Here is a 14,641-nt window from a genome sequence, read left to right as displayed (position 1 = left end):
ATAAAAAAAAAAACAGAACCGTAGCAGCCGGCGTCTCTGTTAATGCCGCACACCTCGGGAACCGGGATGGAAGGAAGTCGGGCTTTGATCTGCCGCGGTTAAGGTAAGTATTTGTTATTTCTGTCAGCATGACCACTGTTTTTCAGTGCGGCCATGCCGACAGAAACCCACGGCACCGTGACAGTCACAAACTCCGGAACCAGACACGCTGACAGAACACAGACACAGGAATTGCAGTACCGGTCCTTATACTGGCCGGGCTATGAAAACAGAGAGAAGTCAGAATACAAGCCTAGGTCAGAGGGAAACGGAGAGACAGAGCAACGATTAGACAAGCCAAGGTCAAGGGTCAGAGAAAGCAGGATAAACGGTGAGACAAGCCAAGATTCAGTAACCAGACAATCAAACAGAATACACACACTATTGGGCTATCAGAATTCGACAACAGGGCAAGTAGACATGGGAAAGGTAAGTATAAATACACTTAGGTTAACCCTGATTGGCTAATTACTTGTACTTACACACATTGCACGCGAGCATGCAGCATCCGACTTGCCGCCAGGGGAAGCAACAGCAGGCGACATGCGGGCACTGGAAGCCACTCGTGGCGAAGGTAGGAGAGAGGTTGCCACGCTCAGCCTCCCTGGGCGCCGCGAGCGGGGCCCTGACATTGGGTATGCAAACAACAAAACGATTGATTTTTTCTCATGACCTGCTTGGGTTTCGGGAGAGTACGAACTAGCTTACAGGGCCCAAAAACATTCTTGCGCTAGGACCCGTTTTTTGACTCCTGTGCTGAAATTTTCATAACAGGTGTTGCCCTCTATTCCTAGAAAGGGACTTTAAAAATGGCTCTCTTACAAATGAATATGGCTGCTCAGTCATTCTTATTATCACCCCCAACACCAACATGTGGGCAGGCCCGTTTGAAGGAATTTGGGGGCCCCAAGCAAAATGGACATGGAGGCCCCCCAATCCTCCCCCCACACGCACTCAAAGCCTACAGGAACCACAGCATAGCCATACAGTTTAAGTCCACCCACACTTTATATAAATACAAAATGTTTACAGTGCAAATACTGCTGTGGCATATAATGTGCATAAAATTTTGAACATTTTCAACAATTGAACATTTGCAAAAAAACACCACTGTACCATAAAATCAAATATACATTAAAACAGTGCAATAACTAAATCCAATATACTTAAAACACACACACACACTCACATTAACATTTTTCAGTTCTCACAAACTCCTTAAACTCACAAACCGTTACTCCTTCCCCCCTATGTTCTTCTTACTGCTCCCCCTCCCCCTCCCTATGTTCTTCTTACTGCCCCCATATTATTCTTACTGCTCCCCCCACCCCCTCCCTATGTTCTTCTTACTGCCCCATGTTCTTCTTACTCCTCCCCCCTCCATATGTTCTTCTTCCTCCTCCCCCCTCCCTTTGTTCTTCTTACAACTCCCCCCCTCCCCTCCCTGTGTCCTTCTTACTTCCCCTATGTTTTTTTACTCCCTCCATGTTTTTTTTACTCCCCCTATGTTTTTTTTACTCCCCCTCCACTTCCTTATGTTTTTTTACTCTCCCCATGTTTTTTTTTACTACCCCCTCCCCCTCCCTATGTTTTTTTACTCCCCACCCCATGTTTTTTTTACTCACCCATGTTCTTTTTACTCCCCCCCCCCATGTTCTTCTCAGTTCTCACCTCCCCTTCCCTGTAGCGTGGCCGAGCTCCTCTTCCTCCTGGCTATCAGTGAGGCCTGGTACCGCGCGGTAACAGGAGATTCAGTTTCCTGTTCCCGGACGAACTGAAAGGAAGTGAGCCCTCAGTGGAAACTGAATCTCCTGTGCCGTGCGGTACCGGCCGGACTGACAGGAGGAAGAGGAGCTCGGCCACGCTACAGGGAAGGGGAGGTGACGAGAGAGGAGTGTTGCAGCTGCCTGAGGCTCTCTATAGGGCGCTCAGGCGGCTGCAGCCTTATGCTTGGTTTGCCTGCCTGGTAGCGACGGGCCTGCATGTGAGCCGGGATGGGGATAAAGGGGGCCAGAGAGATCTCCTCTTAATCCTATTATATTGATACCTCATCCGACTGCCCAGGAGATGAGCTATTAACAGTAGAGCAGCCAGGGCTGCTCCCTATTTGGTATTTTTTAGTATATATTGTATATAGTACATATTATTTTGAAATTCCTTACCAGTCCTGTCCTGCTGCTGGTACAATAACCCAATGATCATAATCAGGTATATATAGATAAGCTTTCAATCTGATTATGCTCAAAAACATAAGAAGTAGAGATCCAACAAGCATGGCTGTCTTATACCAGTGAAAATAACACACTTATCTGGTAACAAAAAGTAAGTTAAGTTAGTTAGTATGCTATATACAAAGTATCAAGTGCTGCAACCACTCTTTTCTGTCAGCAATAGGAGAAGAGATATGAAATTAGCCATTTTTATTGTAGCGGAGCGCTAGTTTACCATAGACTTTTCTACACTGGTATTCCAATAGTTACTCAGGATCAACTAGGTTATCATAAGAAGAACAGCATAAGCAGTAAATAAAGTAATCCACGAATCTCCCATCCAGTGGTGCATTCTGGTTTTGTGCTGCCCTCAGGCCCCCTCCTCCCCCTCGCGACCCCCCACCCAACACTTCTCCCCACCCCGCCTTCTAAATACACACACACATTCACTGACAGATACGCATACACTAGCTAACAGAAACACACACACTAACAGACACACAAACACACTCACTAACAGACACACACACACACTCACTAACAGACTCACTCACTGACACACACAGACAAACACTAACAGTCACACACTAACAGAAACACGCACACACACTAACAAACACACTAACAGACACACACACTAACAGACATACACACAAACTAACAAACACACACACACACACAAACTAACAAACAAACACACACTAACAGACGCACACTAACAGACAGACACACACACAGACACACACACACACACACACTAACAAACATACACTAACAGACGCACACTGACACAATCACTAACAGACACACACACACACTAACAGACACACACACAAACAGACATACACAGACACACTAACAGACATACACACACACTCACTCACTCACATTAACACTTTTTTTTTTTTTAATTTAACCCCCCAGCCTCCTTACCTTTGGGAATGCTGGGGGGTTCTCTTTCTCCCTGGTGGGCAGTGGCTGCTGGGCGGGCGGCATTGGCCGGCGGACGGGCAGCTGGCGAGGGAGCACTTCCTCTAAGCTGTCTGCTCAGCTCCCTCGCGCGCCGCAGAGTGAGGCTGGGAGGCGGAGCCGGAATTGACGTCATATTCCGGCTCCCAGCCTCACTCTGCGGCGCGCGAGGGAGCTGAGCAGACAGCTCAGAGGAAGTGCTCCCTCGCCAGCTGCCCGCCCGTGCCGTCCGCCCAGCAGCCCAGCCCGGCATGTTAGTTAGCCGCAAGGCTAACAAGGCATTTGCCCTGGGCATTTGGGGGCAGCTTTTTTTGCCGCCCCCTGGAAAATGCCGCCCAAGGCAAATGCCTTGTTTGCCTCGCGGCTAAAATGTCCCTGCTCCCATCACCTTTTCCCAATAAATGGACGACACTCAGTATCAGGAGCAGAAGTGATTTTTAATGCCACATATTCTGCTTTTATACAATTCTCCCATGCAAGGGAGACACCCACAGAAAATTTGAAAATTATCCAATCACTAGCTGGTTACAGTACACATATTCCCTCCCCTTAGCCTGAGAGATAACTTAATTATGTGTACAGTTTAAACACACATTTTCCCCCAATTCTTAGATGTACTCCCAAACGATATCAAACACATATAAATCATATCCCCTGATAGCCCTGATCTGGGTGAGCAACATACTGAAAAATCACCCAGATCGGTTCAGGGGTTATTGAATTTCCTGGAGGTCTTAGTTTTATCGACTGCACACGAGATGTAAGCCGAAGACAGTTCCATGTGTTTTGCCCTTGCGGTCAGTCTCCGTTCGTGAGGTGAGAAGCACGAAAATGTTTAATATAATTGGTCCTGCCTGCGTTCGTATGATTTCCCTTGTTTGTGTGATTCCTTTCACCGAACGCCATTCTGTTCCCTTGTTTTCCCATGAACGGGTGGGAGTATGGAGGTATCTGCAGTGTTCGCGTGGTCGAGTGTCCGATTTGGGTTCCAGACACTCGACGACCAAACACTGCTGGTGCGCTCGTATGGAAAGTTGGCCGCCGCCACGTGTTCGTATGCCGAACGGCGGCCACCGAGGGAATACCCAGGGCGTTCGTGTGATTGTCAATTAAGGTAGTGTGAATAATGATAGGGGAGTTTAATTAGTGCCACGTTCGAATGGTACAACTTAAGATGGTTGAAAGTAGATTCTTACCGAACAACCAGACGAATTATACAACAGATAGCTTGTTACTAGTGATGTACCGAACTGTTCGCTGGCGAATAGTTTCCGGTGAACATAGCGTGTTCGCATTTGCCACGGTGGGCGAACACATGTGCGGTTCGATCCGCCCCCTATTCGTCATCATTGACTAAACTTTGACCCTGTGCCTCACAGTCAGCAGACACATTCCAGCCAATCAGCAGCACACCCTCCCTTCCAGACCCTCCCACCTCCTGTACAGCATCCATTTTAGATTCATTCTGAAGCTGCATTCTTAGATAGAGGAGGGAAAGTGTAGCTGCTGCTCATTTTAAAGGGAAATGTATAGCTAGGCTAGTGTATTCAGTGTCCACTACAGTCCTGAAGGACTCATCTGATCTCTGCTGTAAGGACAGCAACCCAAAAAGCCCTTTTTAGGGCTAGAACATCAGTCTGTGTCAGGCTCTGGCCCAGTGCCACCACTCATATCTGGTGTCATAATAGCTTGCATTTAAAAACCCAAAAAATGTTTTCACTGTAATAGATTGAATAGCAGTTAGTTGTCTGCAAGCGTCTGTGTGTCAGGCCTACAGCGTGTACTCTGCCAACCTCTGCCAGTGCACAGTGCCACTCATATCTGGTGTCACAATAGCGTGCATTTAAAAACAAAACCAAAAATGTCACTGTTATAGATTAAATAGCAGTTAGTTGTCTGCAAGCGTCTGTGTGTCAGGCCTACAGCGTGTACTCTGCCAACCTCTGCCAGTGCACAGTGCCACTCATATCTGGTGTCACAATAGCGTGCATTTAAAAACAAAAAAAAAATCACTGTTATAGATTAAATAGCAGTTAGTTGTCTGCAAGTGTCTGTGTGTCAGGCCAACAGCGTGTACTCTGCCAGTGCACAGTGCCACTCATATCTGGTGGCACAATAGCTTGCATTTAAAAACCCAAAACCGTTTTTTTTCACTGTAATAGATTGAATAGCAGTTAGTTGTCTGCAAGCGTCTGTGTGTCAGGCCAACAGCGTGTACTCTGCCAACCTCTGCCAGTGCACATTGCCACTCATATCTGGTGTCACAATAGTGTGCATTTAAAAACAAAACACTTTTTTCACTGTTATAGATTGAATAGCAGTTACTTGTCTTCAAGCGGGTGTTTCAGGCCTACAGCGTGTACTCTGCCAACCTCTGCAAGTGCACATTGCCACTCATATCTGGTGTCACAATAGCGTGCATTTAAAAACAAAACACTTTTTTCACTGTTATAGATTGAATAGCAGTTACTTGTCTTCAAGCGGGTGTGTCAGGCCTACAGCGTGTACTCTGCCAACCTCTGCCAGTGCACATTGCCACTCATATCTGGTGTCACAATAGCGTGCACTTAAAACCAAAAACCTTTTTTCACTGTTATAGATTGAATAGCAGTTAGTTGTCTTCAAGCGGGTGTGTCAGGCCTACAGCGTGTACTCTGCCAACCTCTGCAAGTGCACATTGACACTCATATCTGGTGTCACAATAGCGTGCATTTAAAACCCAAAAAACTTTTTTCACTGTTATAGATTGAATAGCAGTTACTTGTCTTCAAGCGGGTGTGTCAGGCCTACAGCGTGTACTTTGCCAACCTCTGCAAGTGCACATTGACACTCATATCTGGTGTCACAATAGCGTGCATTTAAAAATAAAACACTTTTTTCACTGTTATAGATTGAATAGCAGTTACTTGTCTTCAAGCGGGTGTGTCAGGCCTACAGCGTGTATTCTGCCAACCTCTGCAAGTGCACATTGCCACTCATATCTGGTGTCACAATAGCGTGCATTTAAAAACAAAACACTTTTTTCCCTGTTATAGATTGAATAGCAGTTACTTGTCTTCAAGCGGGTGTGTCAGGCCTACAGCGTGTACTCTGCCAACCTCTGCCAGTGCACATTGCCACTCATATCTGGTGTCACAATAGCGTGCACTTAAAACCAAAAACCTTTTTTCACTGTTATAGATTGAATAGCAGTTAGTTGTCTTCAAGCGGGTGTGTCAGGCCTACAGCGTGTACTCTGCCAACCTCTGCCAGTGCACATTACCACTCATATCTGGTATCACAGTAGCTTGCACGCATCGTGCCACTAATACAAAAAAAAATGACAGGCAGAGGCAGGCCACCCCTCAGGGGCCGTCGTGGTCGTGGTGCTGTGATTCCCTTTTGCCCTAGAATAATGCCCAATTTTCAGAGGCCACGTACCCTGAACTTGAAAAGTTCTGAGGACATAGTTGACTGGCTAACACAGGACACCCAATCTTCTACAGCTTCCACTCGGAACCTTGACGCACCATCCTTCTCCAGCTTAGCTTCGGGCACCTCTCAAGATACCACTCACCCGCCTGCCGCCACCACCAACACTAGCACCACAGCCGCTTCACTTTATCTGTCAGATTTACAGATTCCGTTTGAAGAAATGAGTGATGCGCAACCATTATTGCCAGAGGATGTAGATAACAGGGATATGTCTCAGTCAGGCAGCATTACACACATGGATGTACGGTGTGATGATGATGATGTTGTACCCGCTGCTGCTTCCTTTGCTGAGTTGTCAGATACAAGTGAAGCAGTAGATGATGATGATGCGTCCATGGATGTCACGTGGGTGCCCGCTCGGCAAGAAGAAGAACAGGGCGAAAGTTAAGATGGGGAGACAGAGAGGAGGAGGAGACGAGTTGGAAGCAGGGGGAGGTCGTCGCAAGGAGCTAGTGGCACAGTCAGACAGCCTGCATCGGCACCCGGGGTCAGCCCGACAGCACGCCAATCAACGCATGCTGTGTCCACCACCAGAATGCTGTCATTGCAGAGCTCAGCAGTGTGGCATTTTTTTGTGTGTCTGCCTCTGACAACAGCGATGCCATTTGCAACCTGTGCCAAAAGAAACTGAGTCGTGGGAAGTCCAACACCCACCTAGGTACAACTGCTTTGCGTAGGCACATGATCGCACATCACAAACGCCTATGGGATCAACACATGAGTACAAGCAGCACACAAACTCAAAGCCGCCATCCTCCTCCTGATCCAGCATCTTCAGCCACGTCAACCACTGCTGTCCTCCTTGCCCCCTCTCAACCATCCGCCACTCCGTCTCTCGCCTTGAGCAGTTCCCGCTCATCTGCCCACAGTCAGGTGTCTATCAAGGACATGTTTGAGCGTAAGAAGCCAATGTCAGAAAGTCACCCCCTTGCCCAGCGTCTGACAGCTGGCTTGTCTGAACTATTAGCCAGCCAGCTTTTACCATACAAGCTGGTGGAGTCTGAGGCGTTCAAAAAAATTGTGGCTATTGGGATACCGCAGTGGAAGGTACCCGGACAAAATTTCTTTGCACAAAAGACAATCCCCAACCTGTGCAAAAGGAAGTAATGGCATGTCTGGCACACAGTGTTGGGGCAAGGGTCTATCTGACCACTGATTCCTGGTCTGCAAAGCATGGTCAGGGCAGGTATATCACCTACACCGCGCATTGGGTAATACCTGCTGACGGCTGCCAAGCATGGAATGCGTGGCTCTGCAGAGGAGTTGGTGACACCGCCACGACTTGCAGGCAGGCCTGCTGCCACCTCCTCTACTCCTCCTACTCCATCCTCTTCCATAACCTCCTCGGCTGAGTCCTCTTCTGCTGCTGCGTCTTGCTCCACATCAACGGCACCCCCCAGCTCCCCAGGTACTATTCCACATCCCGGATACGGCAGTGTCACGCCGTCTTGGGTTTGACTTACTTGAAAGCAGAGAGTCACACCGGACAAGCACTCCTGTCCGCCCTGAACGCACAGGTGGAAAAGTGGCTGACTCCGCAGCAACTGGATATCGGCAAAGTGGTTTGTGACAACGGAACAAATTTGTTGGCGGCATTAAAGTTGGGCAAGTTGACACATGTGCCGTGCATGGCACATGTGTGTAATCTGATCGTACAACGCTTTGTGCATAAGTACACAGGCTTACAGGACGTCCTGAAGCAGGCCAGGAAGGTGTGTGGCCATTTCAGGCGTTCCTACACGGCCGTGGCGCACTTTGCAGATATCCAGCAGCGAAACAACATGCCAGTGAGGCGCTTGATTTGCGACAGCCCGACACGTTGGAATTCAACATTTCTAATGTTCGACCGCCTGCTCCAACAAGAAAAAGCCGTTAATGAATATTTGTATGACCGGGGTGCTAGGACAGCCTCTGGGGAGCTGGGATTTTTTTGCCACGTTACTGGACGCTCATGCGCAATGCCTGTAGGCTCATGCGTCCTTTTGAGGAGGTGACAAACCTAGTCAGTCGCACCGAAGGCACCATCAGCGACATCATACCATTTGATGTCTTCCTGGAGCGTGCCCTGCGAAGAGTGCTGGATCAGGCCGTAGATGAGCGTGAAGAGGAAGAGTTGTGGTCACCATCACCACCAGAAACAGCCTTATCAGCATCGCTTGCTGGACCTGCGGCAATGCTGGAAGACGATTTTGAGGAAGAGGAGTCAGAGGAGGAATGTGGCTTTGAGGAGGAGGAGGAAGACCAACCACAACAGGCATCCCAGGGTGCTCGTTGTCACCTATCTGGTACCCGTGGTGTTGTACGTGGCTGGGGGAAGAACATACCTTCATTGAGATCACTGAGGAGGAGGAACGGGAAATGAGTAGCTCGGCATCCAACCTTGTGCAAATGGGGTCTTTCATGCTGTCGTGCCTGTTGAGGGACCCTCGTATAAAAAGGCTGAAGGAGAACGACCTGTACTGGGTGTCCACGCTACTAGACCTCCGGTATAAGCAGAAAGTGGCTGAAATGTTACCAAATTACAAGAAGTCGGAAAGGATGCAGCATTTGCAAAATAAATTAAAAAGTATGCTTTACACAGCGTATAAGGGTGATGTCACAGCACAACGGGAATCTAACAGGAGAAGAGGTGAAAGTAATCCTCCTCCTCCCTCGACCACGCCGGCAAGGACAGGACGCTTTAAAGACGTGTTGTTGATGGAGGACATGCGGAGCTTTTTAAGTCCTACGCATCGCCACAGCCCTTCGGGATCCACCCTCAGAGAACGACTCGACCGACAGGTAGCAGACTACCTCGCCTTAACTGCAGATATCGACACTGAGGAGCGATGAACCCCTTGACTACTGGGTGTGCAGGCTTGACCTGTGGCCTGAGCTATCCCAATCTGCGATAGAACTTCTTGCCTGCCCCGCTTCAAGTGTCCTGTCAGAAAGGACCTTCAGTGCAGCAGGAGGTATTGTCACTGAGAAGAGAAGTCGCCTAGGTCAAAAAAGTCTAGATTACCTCACCTTTATTAAGATGAATGAGGGATGGATCCCGAAGGGACTGACAGTGGGCGATACATTTGACTAAAAAAGGCCTGATGAGATGAGCTGCCTTGGGCTAAAAATGGTGACCCTATGTAGGGAGAACAGTCCCTATTCTGCTCTGTGTCAGTGTGTATCAGGGTCCCTGAGGACAGGTGTCAATCCATATCTGCCAAGTGACCCTAGGTAGGGGGAACAGTCCCTATTCTGCTCTGTGTCAGTGTGTATCTGGGTCTCTGAGGACAGGTGTCAATCCATATGTCAAGGTGTCAATATGTCATATGTCAGGTGTCAATCCATATCCATTGTGATTTAGGAATGTTAGGTGATTTATGCCCTTTATGGATTAAAACCAGACTCTGCGGAAGGCTGCGACGGCTCCCGAAAACGCAACCAGAGACACCATAGTGGTCACAAAGGACATGGTGATACGCTCCGCAATCATGTCCCGTTCAAGAGTCCTGGGCACTGTGCAAATGGAAGGCAGCACGGTGGCCCTCTATGGGGACTTGCCATTCGCAGTACTTGTGGAAAGGAGGCAGCTAGCACCAGCGGCCAAACAGCTACGAGACGCTGGAGTCAGATACAGGTGGGGAGCAGATGGATCCCTGGAGGTACCACAGGGAAACCAGACGCTCACCCTGACCTCTAAAGACGACCCAAAGGAATTCCTTTGCCAGTTGCACCTTCCAGATCCTGCCGGGCCAGACTCCAAAGAAAAAGACACAGCAACGCAGCGTACTCCCAGTGGCAATCTGGGGCCGGTGAAACATATGTACATATCGAAACTGACCAAGAGACACTCTCAAACCTCTCCACACAGTAACTGCACACATGCCCTCGGACCCCGCAAGGACGACCAGCTGGGACGCAAATAGCGAAAGAACCGACACCGCCTGAACACTCACCTAATCTCCACTTAAACCTTTTCGAGCGCATCCCCAACAGATGTCTGTTATTAATATTACAATCTGACGTTAAAAGTAGATTTAGTCATGTCGATAACCGTTATACCACAGCACGGAAAATGTTAAGATGTTGATGTAATTTTACTGCTGTTTAAATTTTACTATCACATGCATATTATGGAAAAGATATACCATGAAAGTACAAACTCTAATAAAACATAAATTGGAAAACCAGACTCTGAATCAACTGTGTAATTTTCCATGGGAGTTTTGCCATGGATCCCCCCTCCGGCATGCCACAGTCCAGGTGTTAGTCCCCTTGAAACAACTTTTCCATCACTATTGTGGCCAGAAAGAGTCCCTGTGGGTTTTAAAATTTGCCTGCCCATTGAAGTCTATGGCGGTTCGTCTGGTTCGCCGGTTCGCGAACGTTTGCGGAAGTTCGCGTTCGCCGTTCGCGAACCGAAAATGTTATGTTCGCGACATCACTACTTGTTACTTGTTTCTTCTGAGTAACGAACCGTGGCAAATAGTGTAAAATACTGCAACTATTAAGGGTAGGGACAGCCAACAATAAAAAATGATGAGTAGCAAAACACAGTCCGCTACATTTATTATCCCAGTCAGTGTCCCAAATTGGCATTATTAATTGCAATGCCAATTGTAACACCACTACAATAAAACAGTCCTGCTATTATTTCTTCAACACAATCAAGTTTATTCACTAGAGTAAAAAATTCTACATTCATTTCAAATTTAAGGTCAAGATAGCAGAATCCGAAAAAAATATATAAATCAGCTATGCCTTCAGTTTAGCTACTTTAGCCTTAAGTTTTAATTCCAATTTGAATTCTCACTTTACTGAATAATCCTGTCTATCTTAGGTACTCTTGCTTACTCAGTGAAGGAATATATAGGTGAGTCTAATATCATAAACAAAAAATTCCAAGGTTATTATTATTGACCAAAGTTAAGAAGATAGCACCATACCGATCACCATATATAAATGTAAGCAAGCAAATATAGATCAGAGCTGCAGTGAGAAAAGAAAGCCAGTAAATCCAGAGCATAGTGTGGAGAGATCTCCACTGGCGCCCACCTACAGGGTTATTCAATGAATAGTTAAAGCAAGAATTCAAAGTGAATTCAGAGAGAATTTTAAATTTACAGTAAACATTCTCTTTGCTTTCAATTCGGCTAATCTGGCCTTAAATTTGAAATTCGATTTGAATTCTTACTTTAGCAAATAACCCTGACAGATTCATCTATAACTAAAGAGGGTAAGTGAAACTGCTATGTTTACATCTAAAGGGTTAAAACCTGGGGGACCTGGCACCCAGACCACTTCATTGAGCTGAAGTAGTCTGGGTGACTATTGTGTCCCTTTAATGTTGTATTGTCTTTAAAAAAAGAAAAAAAAAATCCACTCTCACATTACAGTAAATTTATAATAAAATGTTACCAGCACGGGGATTATATAGTATAGTCATAGATTTCAAATTAATACATTTTATCAGATTCTCATTTACATTCTAAAAGTCTGAAAATATTTTAGGGGAAAAGAGACTCTGGTGAATTATGTTATGGTATAAGTACTAATATCCTATTGTGTGTTTATACCCCACCTCCTCTAGACTGTAAGCTTGTTTGAGCAGGGTTCTCAACTATCTATTGTTCCTGTCACATTTTGTTATTGTCTCACTTGGTAAATTCCCCATATATTGTAAAGCGCTGCGGAATAAGCTGGCGCTATATAAATACCAGTAATAATAATAATCCCAGATATGTATGGTAGAATAATTCCTTCATGTTGAAGAGAAGGAGTTAAATACCAATGCTCTCTCACATTATACTAAATGTGTATGAACTACTCCTTTAATTCAGGTGGATATATATATCACAGTCTTTTTGGCTATGCACTCCAAAGATTTTAATAAATACCAGTCGGGTGCTTAGCTACTGTGTATGACAGAGCTTGAGCAACATAAACTAAAACATGACTAATGTTAGGACACAATTCATACATTATACAATATATCCCATTTTCTTTCAAAATTGTGTGCTATAGATTACCCAGTTCCCGGAGGCAAACGGGGGAGCGAGACAATTCGATGATCAGCCATCATTCTGACGATAATCCACTTGTCGCTTCAGCAGACTTGTTTACAGTCCGTCTCCACGGCAACCGAAATGACGTAACACCACAGCCTTCTGTTTCTTCCACTCTACGCCCTCCCTGGAAGTTCTAATTTCTTTTGACGTCACCAAACTACTGGTACCAAGGCTCTATGCGGCTTAAAAAGCAGTAACACTGGGCATTTCTTATTTTGCAATAGTTTAGTTCCTGTTGAAAGCTCAAACATGGTAAATTCCAGTCACAGTGCTAGTAGCTATCACATTGCCACTGCACAATGCGTTGTCCAGGTGACAAAATAAGGAGTTAAAAACTAACGCAGTCACCAACCGAATACAAAATCAGCTGTTGTCCTGTGGGCATCTCATTCACCTCGTTTATTTCTGGTGCCCCACCCTCTGTTTGCATTACCTGCAGCAATCCTTCCCATGTAGTTAGATGACTCGTGCTTCCCTTTCTTTGCCTACATTAACCCTTCCCCTGAAGCTAGCTATCTCTCTTCTTTTAACTTAAAATCCCAGTAGACGTTCGAGGTTTATACTATTCACCCCCTGCCAATTACACCCTCTCACCCTCACCTCATCCTTCCCTATTCAGTTATAATTAAAGAGATACTCCAGGCTGTTTGATTTAAAAAAAAAAAAAAAATTTAGTAGATATACCCCGAAGGAAGCAGGTATATCTTTCTTTGGGGTATATGTCTGCAGCAGCATTTGTAGGCCCTCCCTTCTTTCCCCAGCACAGAGTGAGGCAATACACCAATTGGAGGTTACTCAGCGAGATGAACCATGCAGTAAGAGGCACCATGACCACTTTAAGTCACTGAAGTGGTCATGGTGCTTGGAGTAATCCTTTAAAAATTGTGTCAACACGATATTAGTTATTCAAACACACAATTTGATAGCCAGAGGGAAAGAAACTGGAAAGAATTGTATATATTCCATCGTAGCCCAGACACCCAGCATAGCTCGCAGGTCAATTTAACTCGTATTACCCATATCAAGGTGCCTAGGGCATAAGAGGACAATCCCATTTCTGAACCACCCCCATGCATTACACATGAAAACACTTGCGAGGCAATCATATAAGAAAACACAACAGAACATAAGAACAAAGGAAATAAAACCATAAGAAATTAAGTGAGGCACATGTACCCTAATCACTACATGAAGAGACTGTATTTATACCAAATGTCCTTTTTATCTCAAGGATGTGGTAATTATTCTGAATTCTTTGCATTTAAGCAGAGTGAATGATGAGAGATCGTTTGAATTTGAATTTGAATTTGAGATCTTTGAATTTTGCCATACACTGGCATTATGGCCTCTTTTATGAAAAAAAAATAAATAAAAAAAAGTACCCTTGTCAGTACATGTCTTCGTGCTGTCTCTGGGAGAAACCTGGGCCTTTATAGGTGATGAGCCCTATCAATCAGTAGATCTTGCGGTGTCACATCTCAATATAGACTGGGATGCATCTTAGTCTCCTATAATTTCCATGGCTGTGATCCTTGAAATCTGCTGACTTAGAGGTAAGAATTTTAGTTGTTTGTCCATATATCTTATTTTGTCTATGAACTCATTGATGGGTGCCTATGTCAGTGGTGCCTATGTCAGTGATCTGTCTTTTAATTTCTGAAAGCTCAGACTGTGAGGATCGAAGTATCCTCAACATAGATTACATCTGTGATGGAATTATAGTGGCTTCATTCATGGTGCCTATATTGCCATGGCATGGCGCTCTCTCCCCATCCTCTGAGTTTCCATATGACTCATAGTGTGGAGACAATTATGTCTTGTGTTTCGTCATTACACCTATTTTTTCTGGTATTTTTGATATCTGCATTGTGGGATCTCCAGCTGATGCAAAATTCATAAATG

The 14,641-nt window shown here is 45.8% G+C and overlaps 1 protein-coding gene across 1 annotated transcript in view; it reads right to left on the bottom strand.

The window, feature by feature from the left end:
- Positions 1-12,863, bottom strand: part of TSNAXIP1 (translin associated factor X interacting protein 1) — a 164,870-nt gene extending 152,007 nt beyond the window's left edge. The window contains exon 1 of the mRNA XM_063437280.1: positions 12,701-12,863. Within this exon, the coding sequence (XP_063293350.1) occupies positions 12,701-12,753 (53 nt within the window). The 5' untranslated portion in view covers positions 12,754-12,863. The remainder of the gene's footprint in view (positions 1-12,700) is intronic.
- Between the last annotated feature and the right edge of the window lie 1,778 nt (positions 12,864-14,641).

This window comes from Pelobates fuscus, chromosome 12, assembly GCF_036172605.1.
Source record: "Pelobates fuscus isolate aPelFus1 chromosome 12, aPelFus1.pri, whole genome shotgun sequence".
Classification (NCBI taxonomy): Eukaryota; Metazoa; Chordata; class Amphibia; order Anura; family Pelobatidae; genus Pelobates; species Pelobates fuscus.
The sequence above is the reverse complement of the archived record's forward strand: the minus strand, read 5'-3'. Positions and strand labels throughout refer to the sequence as shown.